A 22,159-nucleotide genomic window follows, 5' to 3' on the forward strand; every position below is an offset into this window, starting at 1 on the left:
TCCCCTACTTATGAACACCGAACTTACAGACGACCCCTAGTTACAAACGGACCTCTGGATTTTGGTTAATTACTCTACCTTAGTCCTAGACTACAATGATCAGCTGTAACAGTTATCATAGGTGTCTACAATTAAGATTTATTGTTAGTCCTGGTTCTTAGGACAACAAACATTTTTAAAATCAGACCAAAAAAAAAACAAAAAAAAACAGTTGGCTCAGGTTACAATTATAACATATACAGTTCTGACTTGCATACAAATTCAACTTAAGAACAAACCTACAGAACCTGGGGACTGCCTGTATTCATAAAAACAAGGGATTAAGAAGCTAAAAGAAGAGCAGATCCTTACAGAGGGGGGCGCAAACCAGCATACAAGTGTGCCTGGTTTACAATCCTTCATCCTGGTGGTAGATGTCCTTTAAGAGTCATATTAAAGGAATACAAATAATTGATCTAAGATACTGTGAAACATTAGTGTAGTTCCAGGGAGACTAAAACTAGATACACTCACCTCTACAAACTGAGTCATAGTTAACACAACAGTCATTTGTGTCCTTGCAGTCATCAGAACAGGAGCACAGGCTCCCAGCAAGTCTTTTCTCCCCACATCTTAATTTGTCACACGTCCAAACATGAGCTGCAAAATAGAAGAGATGAGAATTGAGGCATATATGCACAGAACTTAGAGAATTCCTTTCCATTGGTATACAGGCAGTCCCCTACTTAAGAACACCAGACTTACAAATGACCCCTAGTTACAAACAGACCTCTGGATGTTATTAATTTACTGTACTTTAGCCCTAGGCTACAATAAACAGCTGTAACAGTTATCAAATGTGCCTGTAATTAAGATTTATTGTTAATTCTGGTTCTTATGACAACCCAACATTTTTAAACCCCAATGGTCATAGACAAAAAGATTATTTTCCTGGGGTTACAATTATAAAGTATACAGTTCCGACTTGTCCCAGGGACTGCCTGTATCTGCAAATGGTTTCAAAATATTCTTTATAGTATTCTGCTATATATTCACGATTACAAGAGCAAAGCCACATATACGTCCCCATAGACGGCAATGGCGGCGTGTTCCGCGCCACACACCAGGAAAAGATAAAGCATGCTCCATCTTTTCCCAAGTGAGCGGCCAACCGCCGCTGTTTCCTATAGAGGGGCCACCTCCTCTCCAGCGCATGGCGGTATGCCATGTACCCAAGTGTTCAGTCCTCAGCTCTATTTGGGTACCTACAAATTAAGTCCTTCCTTAGCTCTAAGGCACTTCTACTTTTTGCCAACCCATGTGAATAATTATGCAAGGAAAGTACTTTGACTGCCAGTCTTAATTCAGCTATGAATAGGATTCTGGTAGACCCCAGCCTCTCTGATCCCCTTCCCATCAAGCCTTTAAGTATATATGAGAGTCCTTCCTAGGAAGAGATACCAAACACCTGCATTATTACACAGAATCTATCCTATTACAACTTATGTCTTTTGGAGGAATAAATCAGTACCCCCCAATCTTTTGCCATTAACTAAAGATACTAAAAGGCAGTGTAAAGTTCGACTACAGTTTAACTACACTGTAAATAAAGGGAGCACGACAGAAAATTTTCTAAGGTTTTCAAACAAGGAATAGCATAACTGTTATAGAACAGTGAACTGGGCCCAACTGGGTCTAACCTGTGCTGTATAGTAAATACACCAACAAAGATCAAGCTTGATAAACCAAAGGGGACATATTCATACAACCAGGCACTGTGACAATGGAAATCTTTATATGTGTTATCCATGGGCTTCTTTCTTCCAAAATCAACTTTTTAAAATTATGCTAATGAGCCCAAAGTTCTGTGTTAACAGAGTGCCACCATGCTGGAGATTCACAGGTTGTTACACTGTTTCACCCTCCCCCTCAGGACTTCTCCCTCCATTTTCCAGTTGTAATCTAATAACATCAACGGAAGTTTCAGCACTCTGTGGGAAAGGGAGGGTAGGGTGTTCCAGCACATTGTGAAGACCTGTGAAACCGCAGAATGGCGAGTTTCTAGTAACACCCCCAGGAATCCTTCAGGTTCATTAACATAATTGTAAAAGTTGCATTTACAAGGAAGAAGACCAAGTTTAATAAATACAAAAAGATCACCACAGGCACCGTAAGGGCTCCTGGTTTATCATGATGGATTTCCATAATTTACAGAAACTATAGGTGTTTATTTTCGGTGTGAAATGAAAACTATGCACTTTTGGCAGCAATAGCATTTTCAGCAAAGTTTCATCTATTTCCAGACCAAACCTCATAACCAGGTTAAAAACCAATACATTGTCATTTCCAGCCTTCTATTTGGTATTGTAATTTATTTACATCAAAATTTTTACAGGAAGATACTAAATCCTATAGATCTAACTGAACAGTTAAATTACTCAAATAATACCTACATTTACCAGTGACTTCCCTTACCTGGTTGTATACATACATCTTTATAATCTAAACAGCAGTTTCCAAGTTCGACACAGGCTGCATCACAGCGGCAGCTCCCAAATTTGCGCTCAAAGCAGCGATTTTTGCAGCTCTTTACTATAAGTGGAAGACAAGTAATATGATTAGTTATATATAGTTCCTTAAGATTAGAATATTAATATTTTTCAATATTTTTATATTATCATTCAATAAACGTCAGTGATTATATCAGATCCCAGGCCTATCTGCAATAAGTAAATTATTTTTTTTATTTGACTCTTTTTGGACCGCGTGCTGACCTTAGTTGTCAGCGGACACAGGTCTAAAGTCTGGACCGGGTCTCCAGCTGTCAGACACGTAGAGTCTCTAGTGAGAAGGGAGATGCGGTTTATTACCACTTCTCCGCCAGGTCTAAAGGCATTACATCAGAGCTGCTGGGTCTGATTTACAGGGGGTTATTTCTTCCTGTAGATGGGGCTCTTATAGATGCAGGGGAAAACTTGTAAAAGAAAAAAAAAAAAAAGAAAAAATGTGCCCCAGGGGTATTTTATGGCCTCATGGTATATGTTTGTAAAAACACACATATATTCATTAATATTCAAAAAAATATATTCACATTTCCCATAAAAAAAAAATCCCCCACTACACTACAAAACACGTAGCCATAGTCACCCAGTGTGCCCGAGACTATACATATATTATATATCCACTTTTGACCACAAATAAAACAAAAATGAAAAAAAAAAAAAACTTTACATGTGTCCTGAAAGAAACGCAGCAAAATTATTTTAGTTAGCGCACAATAAAAAAAAAAGTTATGGCCCTTAAATCACCACGTACGAAAATTTGCTAAATATACCCTGGTCATTAGAGCCTTTTAAGGCCGTGTCACTAGGTGCTTAAAAGGTTTTACAATTTTGAATTAAAAAAAAAAAAAAAAAAAGGAAAATAAAGTAGTGTAAGCTTCCTGGCGGTTCCATTGGTTGCAACAATGACTCCCTGGTCTCTGGTGCTTTCAGACTAGAAGTGCTGTTGCCACATTCAATGTCACACATTCTGGTGCTGCAGCACAGACAGCATCAGGGACAAAGTTTCTTACAGAAAGGTACATTTTTTTTCTATTTTAAAACAAATGCAGATTTTTTTTTTTTTTTATGAGGTTGCAGTGCAAGCAGCAGAAACAAAGCCTTAAATCCACCAAAAACACTGTCCCGCAAATAAAAATATTGCTATAAAATGACCTGTCAGAAATTAAATATTTTGCATTAGGGGCCATTGCGCCTTTCCATCAATATTCTCGGTCACAAATGTCAGATAAATCGTATAACTCAGTTAAGAATCTTGCTATGTTAGCTACATTCACACTGCCGTTGTCCACCGTACCGTACCACGGCTGGCAAAGGCAGGGCGCGGGGAGAGGAGGAGGGGGTGAGGGCTGCTCACCCTGCCCCTCTCCATAGCGATGTATGGCGCACAGCGCCGTAATACGGGAAAGGATAGGACATGTCCTATCTTTTTCCCGAGGATGGAACGGTACGTTGCCGCACGTGTGCTGCACCGCACCGCTCCCATAGGGTGCCGTGCGCCCATTGCCATCTATGGAGGGCATATATCAGCCGTATATACGTCGGCCATATATACTTTCCCCTTGCGGCAGTGTGAATGCAGCCTTAAGGATCCCAAATTGGGCTAAACCTGAGGCTTGTCACACACATGGGCCTCATGCACACAGACGTGCACTCAACTTGGTTGGAACCCTGGTGTAGCCCTGGCTGGCTGCAGAAGAGGGAGGCAGCTCTCTCCATAGGAGCTGGGTCGCTGCTGTGGCAATCTGGTAGAAGATGGGACATGTTGAGTTGCCCGGTTACGGTGCAGCGACACACGATGTGCTCACCATGATCGAGTGCCATAGACCACAATGGTGCCGTGATATGGTGAGCAGTCTCTGGGCATTGACATTCCCATTCTGTTCCCCATAGACTTCAATGAACCTTCTGTTAAGCTTCTGTTATCAACAGGGGGGAAAAACAATGAGGGCTGCAGCACAATTTTTTCTGCTATTTAATAAATGGAAAGGTGAGTGAAACCTCCTGAATGCAGGTGTGAACTTAGCCAAAGATTGTGGAGACTGGACCTTTCTTATGGTAGTCATAAATCTCTATAATTACTATGTTACTCAAATCATAGCTTTTCATAAGGTAGTTCTTGTTCCATAAAATATATTTCACCTTCTCTAGAGCAGCTTGGCTTTAGTCCAAATATACACCCAAGGATAGCGGTTAATATGCATACACAGATTACCTAGTAAGGAAATAAAAGAACCATGTCAATTTATGATACATTTTTAATATTGTATTGTTTGTTTTTATATACATTTTACATCACCATTAAAAAGTATAATATGGAGATTTTTAAAAATAAAACTGGCTACAGGATATCCTATAGCAGTGATGGCAAGTGCCCAAACTACAATCAATCCCCACTTATTTATTATAAAAGTGCAAACATGGCAATTTCTTAACTGCTCAGCCTCAGCTTTAATCATAGAAGCATCCTGAGGACAACAATACGCTGTAAGAAGGAGGGGTAATCGGGATTATCGTTGTAAAATCCTTCCAGGTTCTTCACTGACAGAAAATATTGAGGGGCCCACATTATTGCTCCAATGAAAATCCAGCCCACCTCCTTGTTCCTCAGGCAATCTCAGGCAATTAAAAAGGTTTTCATTTAGAATTTGACTGAGCATGGAATGTCCTGGGCTAGGAGGAAAATACCTTGAGTCCTGTCTAGTACACTCTATGCTGGGCCAATGCCCTGGGTGCCCAAAGAGAGGGCCCGAGTGCAGCAGAATAGGCCACTGGTGCCATAGGTTTTTTTCCATCATTATCCTATAAAGTAAGGGAAGAAGACCTATTTAAACTGGCACAGGCCCTAATTGCCACTTCCATCCACATACTGTAAAAAAAGTTAAAATAAACACCAGATTCTTGGTGCAAATTTGAGCTAAGAATTTGGGACCCTGTAAACAGTAAACAGTTGGTGCTGGGACCACCAACTTTGTAGAAAATATTAAAGGGCCACATTACTACATTAGAGTAAATAACCTTTAAATTGTTTGGATTCATAAAATTCCCAAGCACAGGCACTGGTTCAGAAAGTGTTAATATCGAAATAAGCAATCACTGTTTGGGAGGTCAATTCCCCTGCTTTCGTATTATCCCACATTGTACGGCATCAGAAAATTTTTGTATAAAAACTAAATACTATAACTAACATAGATAGGCACGGTCTTATTGTGGAATCCATAACACACAAATGTGTCTTTATATTTTATATATAATTTAATACATAAAATGCATCCACGGTACAGTCACTGTGGTCAGATCCACCATCATTTACAAGCCTTCCAGTGCTACTACCTACTACCACTACCATTAGCAGCTTTGTATGGTAAAAAGATTTCCTTTAATCTTTATTCCACCACCGACCTAATCTACTGTGTAACCATAAGTATGTGTGTGCTCTTAGTAGCAGCAGAACTGTAAGAAAATGCATTTAAGGATTTTAGGCTGGTGACAAATTCCAATAGTCTATGCTATGTGGATTTTAAAAATGCCTTAGTCAGCATTTCTGAATCATTGTAATCATTGTGATAGGGAGCCAGGTAATACCAAATAAACTTCTATAAACTGCTGAAATGATTCTGAATGCTGAAAATGGTATTTTTAGAATCAGCATAACTTAAGCTATTTTTAAACATTCCTAGTTTTTTTAATATAGGTATATATCATATCCAATCAACCTGTATATGGAACCCAAACAAATGTGCCAAATAATTACATTTGTATCTATTTGCTCACATTCCAGGAGCAAGTGGTCACAACAGCACAGCTCCTATACAAGATCACCCGAACTGTTCCCTAAACTCAAAGTTTTTATCCCCTTCTGGCAGTCACACTGTGTATATGCAAGTATAGTCAGCCTCATATTATTTCAAATGTTCATGCCGAATCATAAAAGCTTTTAATTTTCAGTGGCTAATTTGCATCTGTATTAAATCCATCTGTGATCTGCCGTATGTGTCGGAGGAGGAATGGGCCACCTTACTGCGTAGGTAAGACGAATCCACGAAATGAGGTCACCATCAGATTCCGGACATCAATCATCTTTATTGGGTAAAATCACCAATAAAAACCATCTACAAAACGTTTTCTACCTCCATGTTTTTTTTTTAATCAGTGATTTTACCCAATAAAGATGATTGATGTCGGGAATCTGGCTGGACCATGACCTCATTTCGTGCATTGATCTCTAGACTGATATTGATTTTAATGTAGCGGAGTAAAATGAGGATTACAACAATTTGTAGATTTCTATTAAAAAAATGTTTATCTTAATTATATCTCCAAGATTATTTTTGTTTGGAAGGCAAAACCTCACACAGAACTCAGATGCTCTAACAGGTTTCTTCAGTCTGTGGGACTGTGGGCATGAATTTATCTACCCACAAGTTTTAGTTATCTTATTTAACACATTATATTTGTTAAAAACAAAAAAAGCATGGAATAAAATGCCCACCATAATAATAGTCAGTGGATATTTCCTCCCAGAGTGGGATAATCACAATTTCCTTAAGGTGTGCCACAATTTAAATCTTTGCTTTTTCCGGTTTGAGGAAAACTACCAAATCCTTTTACAGCTGCCTCAACCACAAACCTCACCACACTCTTGGTTCTCTCCTAAGATAGAGGTTTCAATAGTAACTTTATAAAAGCTAAACTTTTACTTTGGAAAGTGCTGATCATAAATTCATAACCCAGGCAGGACAATTGTTCAGATGACCCCATCATGGAGATGCCAAGGGGCATTTATTAATTTTGGTGCAAGGTGGCAGTGGAACCGTGCTATATTTTTCAGTGGGATATACGTTTTTGGAGCAAGGGATTAATGAATTGGTGCACGGACTAAAAGTCGAGGTGCCAAAAAACTGTTGGATTCACAAACAGCGCCGTTTCTGAGACCTGCACCTAATTCTGACACATTGGGGCACTTTTACTTACCCGGCTGACCGAGTTCACCCGAAGTGCATTGTCCAACATCAATGCACTGAGCAGCGATTCACAAAGATTGTGCGCCCGATTTCCTGCATCTGTCACTTCCCCGCCCAGATCCCGCCGGAGTTCGCCATCTTCTTCCCGGTGTATGTAAGTGTATTGGACACAATTTGAATATTTAATCCCGCGCTCAGTCCGAATCTGTCAGATCGTCCGGCGGCCTACCCCTGATTTCTGTCTCATGAAAGCCAGCGCAATTGCACCACAACCTGATCGCGTGCAACAAAATCCCCAGTTAAATACCTGTCACAGTGGCGCAAATCCCAAAAATCTGATGAAAGTGCAATTCGCAGACCCTTAGTAAATAAGCCCCATTGTGCGGGTATGCCATAAATGAGAATATACTCTTGAATATTACTACTGACACATCCTAAGGAGTTTTACTGAAATCAGCAATTCACATAGTGATGGGCTATACTTAGGATATGCTATTACTGACTGGCTAGTGAGGACTCAACATAAAACCCCTACATTGGTCATCTGGAGGCCAAGAATTAAGAGAATGGGGCAAAAAGCAGTGGGCACTGAGCTTGGTAGTCACCTGAAGCCCATTGAGGATAAGCCATCAGAATTATTTCCTGGGATACCGTTTTAATGGGTTGATGGTTGCTATAAATGTTGTTTTTGTTTGTATCTATATCCAGAGGGGAGGTATGTCCCTATAGATACAAAACAACATGTGCCTCCCAAATTACTACTCATAACTTCTCTGCATCTCCCGAAATATCCAGAGGCCACTCAGTCAGGTTCAGAGGTCCACGTATTTCTGTCCAATTAACACAAAGCCATAAGATTTTGGGCAAATTTTCTATTGGCTGATGTTGCTCAGATAGGAACATGTCCCCCATACCACACAGGACATGATTTACCTCCAGGACTGCATGACTTTTAGGCCATATCCCAACCCCTGGGACTAGGCACTGTATTGTAAATCAGACAGTTATAGGAAAGGTGATTAAATAGTGATGCTAGTTTGGGTTGAATAAACACATGAATATCTTTAAAAACTTAATTTCCAACCGTTCCCTATAGAACATATGCAGCTTATGCAAGGTTCACATGTTTAATATTCTGTCTGGATTCATGCACATTAATCTCAGTGGAATTCACCAATAATATTTTCACACAGAAATATAAGCCTCACTAAAAAGGTCAGAATAGTAAAAAATTTTTTTTTTTTAAATTAAAGAGTCAGAATGAGCGATAAAGGGGATCAAGACTTCCAAATCTTTCAGATTAGCATCCAAAGTCACCTATTCAAATTTTCTTTAACTTCATAGAAATACAGCAATACTACTAAATTAGACGTACTGTGGTTACTTGTGTAGTGATTCCATCAAGTGGGTTGTGAGTATTCAGGAAATATTATTCTTAGTTATTTCCAGCCAAGTAATAATACGGAACACAAGCGTGAATGTAAAATCTTTATATGGCATAGTGTATATGACAATGCCAGGCTTCTATTGTTGTGCTACACATTTTTTTTTTCTGGCAATGATTCTGATTCAGAGTCAAACAGTATATCCATTGGTTTCTTCACCTTTGGTATCCGTAAATATTCTTTATTATTGTTTTTTCCTGCTTCACCACATTTTGTACTTAAAAATTTTGGCTTCTGAGGAGCTTGTGTCAATCTTACTTCCTAAACCATTGAGCTATTTTAGGTCTGCAGCCACAAACCCACATATTCTTCCTTCTCCTTCTGAAACTTGTGTATATTTGATTTGCAACCCTCTCTTCTTGAAGTAAACAAAGTAATCACAGGAACCGACTTGAATTTCACAGATGAACTAGACTATTGTTTCTCAATGTACCCTGAACCAAATTAAAGGGTTTGTAAATAAAGCTGTACTTGCCTCCTTTGGCACTCCTGGTGTTTACAGGGGCTCAGCACCTCCGCTTCAACTGTTTCCAGCCGCTTGGCACGCCCACAAGTCCGCGCTGGGACCTGGTGACGTTTTTGAAGATTTTAAATTTAACTAAAACCAAGAGAACAGAGCCCTTTCTGTTTTTGTATTTGCATTTTTTTCTGTGTATGGAGCTGTATAGTGTCAGTATTTAATATTCCATGCCATGTGCAGTAAAATTTATGAAATTTGCAATATTTTCTTGTGGGCTTTGTATTTATGGTGTTCACTGTGCTTTCTAAATTATACCTCCCCATTATTCTTTGGGTTGGTATGATCGCAGAGATACCAAGTTTATATAGGTTATAATTCTTCTTTTCGCCTCACTTTTTATTCAGTTATATAAATGTGGCATTTTGGACATTTGGGGTTCACCGTTGTGAATAATCATTTTTCTTTTATAATAAATCTTGACTTACGTAACACGTTTAGGATTTTGTTTGTTTATTTTTATCTCAGTTTTATGGAGAGAGGGGCGCTTTAAAAACAGTTTTATATTTATTTGTTTTACTGTTTGTTTGGTTTTATTTTTTTAGACCCCATAGGAACACTAGGGGGTCTGATTGTTCCTACCATATATTACAATACAGCTGTAGATACAGCAGTATTTGGGGATTTTGCTATAGATTTGTAAAAGTGTGCCATTGGCACACCATTTTTATTTCTTTTATGCCAGTCTCAGTACAGGTTTAATAAAATAATCTCATTCTCTTAGTCAAGTTCACTACACATGTCTATGAAAAAGAAAAATAAGGTTCAGCTCACCTCCCTTGAAACCAGTGCTTTGAGATTGTATTGTCGATGTATGGTGAACTGTGTGAGTGGCAGTCATCGTAATGGATATTGAAAATTCCAAAATGAAACTCCAGCATTCCAAACAAAAAATATGTTAAAAGTCCATTCCTTTATTAGGAAAAAAAAATGATTAAAACCTGTGCATGTTGTAAAAAAAATAACTAATTTGGGGGGTTTTTAAATTTATCTTTTAACACACTCAGAAATGAGTGATCTTTGGGGTGTTTTTTTAATTTATATTTTATTTAAACTTTTTGCGGCTGGGCCCAATATGCCTTTGTACAATTAAGTTGATGAGGTGCGGTTGGGGCAATACCCGCTTTCCTCTGTCTCTCTCATTAGCTTCTGCAATCTATATTACTTGACGGGTTTAACTGCCCTGCACAGAGATCTCTGGGGCAGATGTAACTGGATATGTGTTAGGGTGGTTTCACACTGTGTGTGCTGCATGTCCCTTGTGTGTGCATGACATTGTGTCTCAGTTGTGCTTCAGTTTTGTCTCCATGTCCACAAAAAAATGATGGTTCAACATTGGTTAGAAAACATGACATCTAGTTCTCCAGCCTCATCAGTTTTTATTATGGACCCATTTACTACAATTGCCTTTCATGATCCACATCAGTGTAAAACAACAAATAGGTTTCAATTTTTTTTTTCCACAGGCCATGTATCAGTGAAAAGAAAAAAGTGAATGACCAAAGGAAGATGACAATAGATTGCAAACAGACATGGTATATGAAATATTACAGAGCTGTTCTTTTGTACAACCATTGCTCCTACAGAAAAATCTCAGGAGGAACCAACCCTCAGAGGCCCTCAGATCCACAATGTCCATGCACTTCACTAGCCGAGAAATGTACACTCACCGGCCACTTTATTAGGTACACCATGCTAGTAATGGGTTGGACCCCCTTTTGCCTTCAGAACTGCCTCAATTCTTCATGGCATAGATTCAACAAGGTGCTGGAAGCATTCCTCAGAGATTTTGGTCCATATTGACATGATGGCATCACAGTGTTGCTGCAGATTTGTCGGCTGCACATCCATGATGCGAATCTCCCGTTCCACCACATCCCAAAGATGCTCTATTGGATTGAGATCTGGTGACTGTGGAGGCCATTTGAGTACAGTGAACTCATTGTCATGTTCAAGAAACCAGTCTGAGATGATTCCAGCTTTATGACATGGCGCATTATCCTGCTGAAAGTAGCCATCAGATGTTGGGTACATTGTGGTCATAAAGGGATGGACATGGTCAGCAACAATAATCAGGTAGGCTGTGGTGTTGCAACGATGCTCAATTGGTACCAAGGGGCCCAAAGAGTGCCAAGAAAATATTCCCCACACCATGACACCACCACCACCAGCCTGAACCGTTGATACAAGGCAGGATGGATCCATGCTTTCATGTTGTTGATGCCAAATTCTGACCCTACCATCCGAATGTCGCAGCAGAAATCGAGACTCATCAGACCAGGCAACGTTTTTCCAATCTTCTACTGTCCAATTTCGATGAGCTTGTGCAAATTGTAGCCTCTGTTTCCTGTTCTTAGCTGAAAGGAGTGGCACCCGGTGTGGTCTTCTGCTGCTGTAGCCCATCTGCCTCAAAGTTCGACGTACTGTGCGTTCAGAGATGCTCTTCTGCCTACCTTGGTTGTAACGGGTGGCCATTTGAGTCACTGTTGCCTTTCTATCAGCTCAAACCAGTCTGCCCATTCTCCTCTGACCTCTGGCATCAACAAGGCATTGATGCGGCACAGAACTGCCGCTGACTGAATGTTTTTTCTTTTTTTGACCATTCTCTGTAAACCCTAGAGATGGTTGTGCGTGAAAATCCCAGTAGATCAGCAGTTTCTGAAATACTCAGACCAGCCTTTCTGGCACCAACAACCATGCCACGTTCAAAGGCACTCAAATCACCTTTCTTCCCCATACTGATGCTCGGTTTGAACTGCAGGAGATTGTCTTGACCATGTCTACATGCCTAAATGCACTGAGTTGCCGCCATGTGATTGGCTGATTAGAAATTAAGTGTTAACGAGCAGTTGGACAGGTGTACCTAATAAAGTGGCCGGTGAGTGTATATAGTACATAAATACATCAATTTTTATAATAGTGGAGTTATAGTTTATGGTTGAAAAGTCTTTGATCCTACATACTTATATTTGTACTTGTATTGTGGTGCGTATTAGGATTATTTACGGTAGAAGTGGGTATTCTTATTGGTATTCACAACATGCAATCCCATTCACAAATTTCAATCCCCTAGTGATGTTTATACAATAAAGATCATTTTTAACCCCTTACTATTTTATTCAGTTTTATTGCGGTTTTAGCTCCTATAACTCAGTGATGGCGAGTGCCAGATTCCAGAATGTGGGCGGGGACTCTCTAAGCAGACACGATGGGGCTCATTTACCAAGGGTCCGCGGACCGTACAAACGTTGGATATTCCTATGTGTCACGGGTGGTCCCGCGATCCCCGTCACGGATCGCGGGCTCACCCGTGCCGTCGGTCCCCCGCCAGCGCACCGCAAGCGCTACTCACGGGTCCCGGCTCCTGCCCCTCCGGCGTCGGCTCCGTCTGCAGCTTCCTCGTCCCCTTCGGCTGTGCGCGCGTCCCCGACAGCTAGGGCGCGCGCGCGGCAAGTTCTGTAAATTTAAAGGGCCAGCGTGCCACTAATTGGCGCTGGCCTTTTCCCTTTAATTATTTAACCCTGCCTCTTCCTGTTACCCTTGCCGGATCTTTGTGCCTTGCGCCCTAGAGAAAGCTGTATTTTGATGCCTTGTGCTGTTCTTGAGATTTCCTGTTGTGACCCCAGTTCCGTTTCTGACTACGCTCCTTTGCCGCCTGTCCTGACCTGTTGCTACGACTCTGACTACGAACCTGTGCTGCCCGTCCTGACCTCCTGCCTGACCCCGACTACGAGATTGCCTGCCGATTCTGTACCTCGACCTTGGCTGCCACTGCGGACAAGTCACGCCTGTGGAACGACCTGGTGGTACCACGCCGCAGCAAGTCCAACCCGCTTTGCGGCGGGCTCTGGTGAAAACCGGGTGCCACTTAGACTCCGGTCCCAGGTAGTGGCTTGTGCCATCGTCCGCAGTGGTTCAGAGGATCCACAACCTCTAAGCCTGACAGTAAGATCCGGCCATGGATCCCGCTGAGGTGCCGCTTCCTACTCGGCCGACTCTGGCTGCCATCGTGGGTCAACAATCCCGAGAGATTGTCGCTCAACGCCAACAGCTGGAACAGGTTACCGCCATGCTGCAGCAGCTGCTGGCCACGCAGCAGCAACAACAGGTTCCTGAGGCCGCTCCAGTGGCTCCCGCTATCCCGGCTTCTCCTCCCGCCGCTGAACCGAGGCTACGGCTGTCTATGCCCGGGAAGTATGATGGTGATCCCAAGTCTTGCAGGGGCTTCATAACCCAGTGCTCCCTGCATTTTGAGTTGATGCCGTCTCAATTCTCCACGGAGCGTTCCAAGGTGGCCTTCATCGTCAGCCTTCTCTCTGGTAAGGCCCTGGCCTGGGCTACTCCTCTCTGGGACAGAGACGACCCGGTCACAGACAATCTCACTGCATTTCTGGCGGAGTTCCGGTCCGTTTTTGAGGAACCTGCACGGGCCTCTTCTGCCGAGACTGCGCTGTTGAATCTCCGCCAGGGGGGCTCATCCGTGGGAGAGTATGCGGTCCAGTTCCGTACCTTGGCCACGGAACTCTCCTGGAACGATGCGGCCCTGTCCGCAACCTTTAAGAAGGGACTTGCCCCTCATATTAAAGACGCTCTGGCCGCTCGGGATCTGCCGTCTACCCTGGGTGGTCTTATCACCTTAGCCACCCGGATTGATGTGCGATTTAGAGAACGTGCTGAGGAATTACGCCTAAAGCAACCGCAAGTTCGCCCACGACGATTGCCTCGCCTGGCTCCAGCTTTTCAAAGACCGCTCCAGCCCCCAGATGTACCACCCGTGGAGGAGCCTATGGAGGTGGACAGGCTCAGACTCTCTCCCCAGGAGCGTATCAGAAGGCGTCAGGGAAACCTCTGCTTCTACTGTGCCAGTCCTGGACACTTCCTGGGGTCTTGCCCAATCCGTCCCCAACCTTCGGGAAACGCCAGCACCTAGGGTTCTTGGGAGAAGCGTCCCTAGGTGTGAGCAAAGCTTCTCCACGTTTGATGATACCGGTGCTTCTCAGCGTGGGTACCGGCACCCAGATCCAGGTCTCTGCCTTCTTGGACTCAGGCTCCGCGGGGAACTTCGTGGATGCCGCCTTGGTCTCCCGGCATCACCTTCCTGTGGTCCGTCTTGAAAGGCCGTTGGTCATCTCCGTCAGTGGACAAATCCTTTCTGACCCGGTCCACTACCGCACCAAGCCACTGTCTATGCAAGTCGGTGTGCTGCACAAGGAGAACCTGTCCTTTTATGTGCTTCCACGTTCCACATCCTCCATCCTGTTGGGTCTACCTTGGTTGCAGTGCCACGCACCCGTTCTTGACTGGAAGACGGGGGAGATCCTTCGGTGGGGACCCGACTGCCAATCTCGTTGTGTGGATTTGCCTCGTCCTGTGCCAGTTCTGGTCTCTTCTGTGTCCCTTAAGGCCCTGGAGGGTCTTCCGGCATGTTATAAGGACTTTCGTGATGTCTTCTCAAAGAAGCAAGCTGAGACGTTGCCACCTCACCGCCCCTACGATTGTCCTGTGGATCTGTTGCCGGGCACTTCTCCCCCACGGGGTCGTGTGTATCCGCTTTCTGTACCAGAAACCTCAGCCATGTCGGACTATATCCGAGAAAATCTGCAGAGGGGATTTATACGCAAGTCTTCCTCCCCGGCTGGTGCAGGTTTTTTCTTTGTGACCAAAAAGGACGGGTCACTCCGACCATGCATAGACTATCGCGGTCTTAACAAAATCACGGTTAAGAACCGTTATCCGTTGCCATTGGTCACTGAGTTGTTTGACCGCCTTCGTGGAGCCAAGATCTTCTCCAAGTTGGATCTTCGTGGGGCTTACAACCTCATTCGTATCCGCCAAGGGGATGAATGGAAGACCGCTTTTAATACCCGTGATGGACACTTCGAATATCTGGTGATGCCGTTCGGACTCTGTAATGCACCAGCCGTCTTTCAGGAGTTCGTGAATGACATCTTTAGAGACTTGCTTTATGTCTGTGTGGTGGTCTATCTGGACGATATCCTCGTGTTTTCTCCGGACCTTGAGACCCACCAAGTCCAAGTACGACAAGTACTCAGTCGATTAAGGACCAATCGTCTCTATGCCAAGCTGGAAAAGTGTCTGTTCCATCAGCAGAGTATTCCATTTCTCGGCTATGTCATCTCGGACAAAGGCCTTCGTATGGATCCTGCCAAGCTGTCGGCGGTTCTTCAGTGGCCTCGCCCAGTGGGACTGCGCGCTATACAGCGATTTCTGGGCTTTGCGAATTATTACCGCCAGTTCATTCCACGTTTTTCCTCTCTGGTGTCTCCAATTGTGGCACTTACCAAGAAGGGTGCCAATCCCCGACTCTGGCCTTCGGCAGCTGAGGAGGCCTTTAAGAACTTAAAATCTTTGTTTGCCTCGGCTCCAGTCCTGGTGCGTCCCGACGTTGAAAAGCCTTTTCATCTGGAAGTGGATGCCTCCTCTGTAGGGGCCGGAGCAGTGCTCACGCAGAAGGGTCCCAAAGGCCGCACAGTCACCTGTGGATTCTTCTCCAAGTCTTTTTCCTCCGCGGAGAGGAATTACGGGATAGGAGATCGAGAATTATTGGCGATCAAGCTTGCCCTAGAAGAGTGGCGTTATCTCCTGGAGGGAGCTCGGTTTCCGGTCAGCATCTATACAGACCACAAAAACCTCCTCTATCTCCAGACTGCTCAGCGACTCAACCCACGCCAAGCTCGTTGGTCACTCTTCTTCACCCGGTTCGATTTTCTCATTCATTTTCGTCCGGCCGAGAAGAACATCAAGGCAGACGCCCTTTCTCGTGCTTCGGATGTCGTTGGGGAAGAACCGGTTCCTCGTCATGTTATCTCTCCTGACCGTCTTGTACTGGCCGCGCCAGTGGATCTTCGTCTATTACCTCCTGGCAAGACATACGTACGACCTGCGCTACGGAGGAGAATTCTGTCTTGGGGACATTGCTCCCGTGTGGCTGGGCATCCTGGGGTGCAGCGTTCTATCGCCCTCATTACCCGATTCTACTGGTGGCCAGACCTGGCCAGAGATGTCCGGGATTTTGTGGGTGCCTGTACTTCCTGTGCCCGGAATAAGCCTTCACGTCTTAAGCCTGCTGGTCTTCTTCTGCCGTTGCCAATACCCAGCTGTCCATGGACTCATATTGCTATGGATTTCATCACGGATCTACCATCTTCTTCAGGCAATACTGTCATCTGGGTGGTGACTGACCGGTTCTCTAAGATGGCCCATTTTATTCCTCTGCCAGGTTTGCCAGCTGCTCCATGTCTTGCCGAACAGTTCTTTCACCACATCTTCCGACTCCATGGACTTCCACGACACATAGTCTCTGACCGTGGAGTACAGTTTGTCTCGAAATTTTGGCGTTCTCTCTGTAACCAACTACAGGTGAAGTTGGACTTCTCTTCTGCCTATCATCCCCAGTCGAACGGGCAGGTGGAGAGAGTTAACCAGACTTTGGGCTGCTATCTACGCCACTTTGTTTCTGCCCGTCAGGACGATTGGTCCCAATTGTTGCCTTGGGCGGAGTTCTCCTATAACTCCTTGGACTCTGCATCAGCAGGTTCCGCTCCATTTTTTGTCAACTATGGACTCCATCCTCGCCCGCCTCTACCTCTACCCGTGGCTTCTGATGTTCCTGCTGTTGAGGAGTTGGTACAGGACTTAAAAACCATCTGGGAGCAGACCCGCCTTTCCTTATTACAGGCTTCGACGCAAACTAAGATTCAAGCCGATAAAAGACGCAGACCTTCCCCCGTCTTCTCTCCTGGTGACAAGGTTTGGCTGTCCTCCAAATACGTCCGGCTTAAAATTCCTGGCTACAAGCTCGGTCCTCGTTTCCTGGGTCCCTTCGAGGTGATGCATCGCATCAATCCAGTCTCATATAAGCTGCGCCTTCCTCCTACCATGCGCATCCCGAACTCCTTCCATGTATCCCTGCTCAAGCCTGTCATCTTGAACCGCTTCTCCCGACAGCTGTCTCCTCCTGCTCCAGTGGCCGACTCCTCTGACATCTATGAGGTAAAGGAGATCCTTGATGCTAAGACTGTAAGAGGTAAGCGGTTCTTCTTGGTTGACTGGAAGGGGTTCGGGCCTGAGGAGAGATCCTGGGAGCCCGAGGACAATATCCTGGACCAGGATCTCCTGCAGAGATTCCTCCAGCCCAGAAAGAGGGGGAGGCCGAAGGGGGGGGGTACTGTCACGGGTGGTCCCGCGATCCCCGTCACGGATCGCGGGCTCACCCGTGCCGTCGGTCCCCCGCCAGCGCACCGCAAGCGCTACTCACGGGTCCCGGCTCCTGCCCCTCCGGCGTCGGCTCCGTCTGCAGCTTCCTCGTCCCCTTCGGCTGTGCGCGCGCGTCCCCGACAGCTAGGGCGCGCGCGCGGCAAGTTCTGTAAATTTAAAGGGCCAGCGCGCCACTAATTGGCGCTGGCCTTTTCCCTTTAATTATTTAACCCTGCCTCTTCCTGTTACCCTTGCCGGATCTTTGTGCCTTGCGCCCTAGAGAAAGCTGTATTTTGATGCCTTGTGCTGTTCTTGAGATTTCCTGTTGTGACCCCAGTTCCGTTTCTGACTACGCTCCTTTGCCGCCTGTCCTGACCTGTTGCTACGACTCTGACTACGAACCTGTGCTGCCCGTCCTGACCTCCTGCCTGACCCCGACTACGAGATTGCCTGCCGATTCTGTACCTCGACCTTGGCTGCCACTGCGGACAAGTCACGCCTGTGGAACGACCTGGTGGTACCACGCCGCAGCAAGTCCAACCCGCTTTGCGGCGGGCTCTGGTGAAAACCGGGTGCCACTTAGACTCCGGTCCCAGGTAGTGGCTTGTGCCATCGTCCGCAGTGGTTCAGAGGATCCACAACCTCTAAGCCTGACACTATGATTTTGGTTTTTTCGCCTCATTTAAAAGGGTATTGTGTCGCAAGCGATCGGATTTTGGCACAATCGAGCTGGCTTTCATGCAACACAAATTGGGGGTGGGGGGGACCATCGGACGATCCAACGGATTCCGACAAACGCCGAAATGTTACTTAAAAATTGTGTTGCAAGCCAAGCACTTACATGCAATGGGAGGAAGATGGTGAAGCTGATCGGGGAAGCGACACATTCAACATGATGTAAGTGAATCACACTTTTGGGATCTCCTCCAGACCAGGTAAGTAAATGTATCCCATTATGATCCATTTAGTGCTATCAGATGCTGTGAGCTGACAATGTGGTTAGATTATCAGGGTACAGGTTTATATACACTTTCATTCAGCTTCTGAACATTCTACTAGTATCTGACACAGAGAAAAAGAGAGATGAGACAGATCAGAGATGAAAGAAGATGAGATCCATGAGATGCATATAACACAAAATGACATTCTCAGCTCTGCCATCACAGCTTAACATACACTGTCAGCTCTGTTGTGCCTCCCTCCCCAAATAAAGACCTTATCTGTCTGTAGCTTGTAGAACAAGTCTCCTCACGCTGCTGTTTGCTGGAAGGAAGTCTCTGTGTATGAGCTAGTATTGGAATGCAAGAGGAGAGGCTGATGCAGGGAGGAGTTTAGTGCAGCATTAGACAGGATAAGAATCTGTCCAGTCCTACTCAACTCTAAACTTCTGATTTACTGTCGGATACCGGGGAAACTGAAATATTTAAGAGTATATTTAAGAATCTTGTCTTTGTGGAAATACCCCTTTAAAGGAAATCAATGAAAAAAAAAAAAACTCACCTCCGCTCCTTTTGATGTTGATCCCGGCACTGTCCTCTGCTAGAAATTCCGGGTTGACTTAGCAGCCCGGAGCGTGGGGACAAGATGTCCGGCACTACTGGCTGCTTATTATGCACTAACTCCTCCCTCTCTCATGCCTCTCGGGTGACGTCACCTCCCTTTCCCATGGGAGAGGGAGGTGCGGGCCATGCATAATTAGCAGCCCGGAGCCCCGGACATCTTATCCCTGCATTCTGTACTGCTAATTATAAAAGTTTCTTTTCTAGGGGATCCTAGCGTGTGAAAACTAACAGAGGCCAGGCCCAGGATCAACATCAAGAGGAGTGGAGTTGAGTGTTGTTTTTTGAAATAGTTGATTTGCATTAAAGTGTTTGTCCAGCTGAGAAATGTGGCTGCTTTTTTGCAAAAATGACCATGGTTTGTGCTGGCATTGCAACTCAACCCAATTTATGCAGCTGAGTTTTAATACCAGCACAAATCATTGATAGCTGTGGCATTGTTTTTGCAAAAAAAACAGCCATGTTTTTCGAACATCTGGACCATACCTTTAATGCTAAAGGGGGACTTGTGCCTGTGGGTTTTTTAAAACAAATATCATGTGAATAGTGTCATATATACATAACACAAGACATATCAAGTGGATCTTTCTGTACTACATTTTACTCTATAACTTAAAGGGGTTGACCACTTTAACTCATGTTTTTGAAATGTGTGTGTGTGTGTAAGCATGGGGGGCAGGATATTAGGCAATTTACCAATATACATATAAGTTCTGCTCTGCTTTCTTGAAATGTGAAGAGAAGCCTCCTGTCTTCTACCTCAAGAAAGTAGAGCAGAACTACCATATTATTAGATGTATATTGGTATCTTACCCAATATCCTGCCCCCCACACATTACAAAAAAGTGAGGTAAATTAGACAACTCCTTTAATATTTGAATATGTTACTATATTTCATTCGCTGACAAGTATCCATTTGCTAAATGTTGATCCTCAAATTGGTTTTTGGCATAATTAAAATAATCAAGCTCATAATGGATAAATGAAGGAGCTATGATATATAAATACAGCTTTTAGAATGTTTATCTACAGAGTCTAGACTGAAGAGAAAATTATATCATTTTGCTGCCAAAACAACCAAACACCAACATAATACATTTTACAATGACAAAAATAAAGTGATTTTGTGACCAAAATATTCTGCTCATACTCTTTAGCCTTCTTATAATAGTAGTAGAAGTGAAATAAATCATTAGAATAAAAGAAATGGAAATGTCATACAGAGGAAGTTCTGTGTTATAGAAGAGGGCATGGGCAAGCAGTCTGCATGAAAAACAGGTAATAGGGGAGAAATCTATCCAGAGGTGTAGGGATTACATCACACAAACACATGTTTTTTTTACCCTTATATGTAATTTTTTTTGCTTTATCAATTAGAGGAAAGGCCCATCTTCTATGGGAGCCCCAATCAGAATGTTATCCCCTATCCACATCGGGGATGCTCACTCTGGAGTACCTGGCCTGCATTGTAGAGATCGCTTTGTGGAAAAAAAACAGGATATTGTAGGAGTAGGAGATAATTTAATACTTTAGTCCAGAGTATTGGTCCAACAATTTGAATCCCAGGTTACTTTGTAGGTTGCAGTTCAGACCTTAGGGTTAAGCGCCCCTTCTTACCTGTAATCATGCGTGCATTAGATCATATACTGAATATATTTCTAATAATCAAAAAAAAAAAAGAAAAAGGTCTGAATGGGATGGAATCACATCACAACAAGTTTTTGTACCACAGTACATCTAAAGTCTCTTTTAGTCTCCATTTACGGCTGACGTTTTGCAGTAGTGATTCTTTTGTGAAAAATCATGCATTTTCGTGTAGACATTACACACCTTTCCCACAAAACTTATTAGTGATGTACTTGTAGCTTTCCAACTGGAAACTAGTTGGGACCTTACTGAAAAAGGGTGCATATTAAGATGTAGCTATATGAATATGTGATGCAACTATAATGGTATACAGTGTGACTCGAGCTCTTTTTGTATATTTGATCTGTTCTTGTGGCTATAATGAGTTTTTTTCCAATGAGTTTTTTTAAAATTTTCATCAAAATCAAAACAAAAAGGGTTAACATCTTATGACAATGACTGGTCTTTAGATCATTATGAAGTCACAATAAAATTTTGCAAATGTTCAGAAATTGTTCACATAGTTTAGACACATCCACAGCCCTGGTAGTAATCTCATCATGTGGAGAACAATGGTTCTGTAGAAATGAATTAGTGCTTACAGTCCTGATTACTGGTAATAATTAACAAGGCCTATTCTTCACAAGCAATTACCCTCTCCCCAGATTATACTAGAGGTAAATAGTGAGAATGGGAATAAAAGGCTCAGTATTCTTACCAGAGAGAGAACTTTCCACTTGCTGGATTTCTTCTTCTTTCTGGTTTGAGCTGCTCTCACTGTTTCTTCTGCCATATCCAGTGAATTCAGCATGGGCTCAGCCTGCATGTCTCTGCCGGTGCTTCCATTCTTTGCCTCACTAGCCATGCCTCACTTAGTGATCACAATGCTCCAGCTGCAGCAGCTATACACACTGCTTGTAGCTACGCTAGTGGAGAGGCTTGCTCCGCCTGCTTCCTGGATAATGTTATACAAATGGAAGCAAGAAAAAAAAGGCTTCCAATAAATACCAGTCATGTTTCCTGTGCAGACAACCATCTTTCATCTGTATAGTTATATATTTTTCTTAATAAATCAGAAATATTTATGTTGAATAAATGTAAAGTTGTAATAAATAAAATTTAGCTTGAACATTTTGTTCCCCTGGTCATATTATTAAGATGAATTATTTTATGTACATTATACCAGTAATTATACAATGACATGCATAGTATTATACATTGCAGCATGCATTTATACATAATCAATAAATAAAAGTTCACATGTGCTATTTTCGTGGCATTTGTGTTGCTT

The 22,159-nt window shown here is 43.5% G+C and overlaps 1 protein-coding gene across 1 annotated transcript in view; it reads right to left on the reverse strand.

The window, feature by feature from the left end:
- ENPP1 (ectonucleotide pyrophosphatase/phosphodiesterase 1) overlaps positions 1-21,826 on the reverse strand; it is a 67,796-nt gene extending 45,970 nt beyond the window's left edge. Inside the window, exons 1-4 of the mRNA XM_072141517.1 lie at positions 21,587-21,826; positions 4,683-4,755; positions 2,455-2,571; positions 514-639 (exon numbers count right to left, since the gene is read on the reverse strand). Coding sequence (XP_071997618.1) covers positions 514-639; positions 2,455-2,571; positions 4,683-4,755; positions 21,587-21,733 — 463 coding nt within the window. The 5' untranslated portion in view covers positions 21,734-21,826. The remainder of the gene's footprint in view (positions 1-513; positions 640-2,454; positions 2,572-4,682; positions 4,756-21,586) is intronic.
- Positions 21,827-22,159: the final 333 nt, after the last annotated feature.

Source organism: Engystomops pustulosus, chromosome 3 (assembly GCF_040894005.1).
Source record: "Engystomops pustulosus chromosome 3, aEngPut4.maternal, whole genome shotgun sequence".
Taxonomy (NCBI): domain Eukaryota; kingdom Metazoa; phylum Chordata; class Amphibia; order Anura; family Leptodactylidae; genus Engystomops; species Engystomops pustulosus.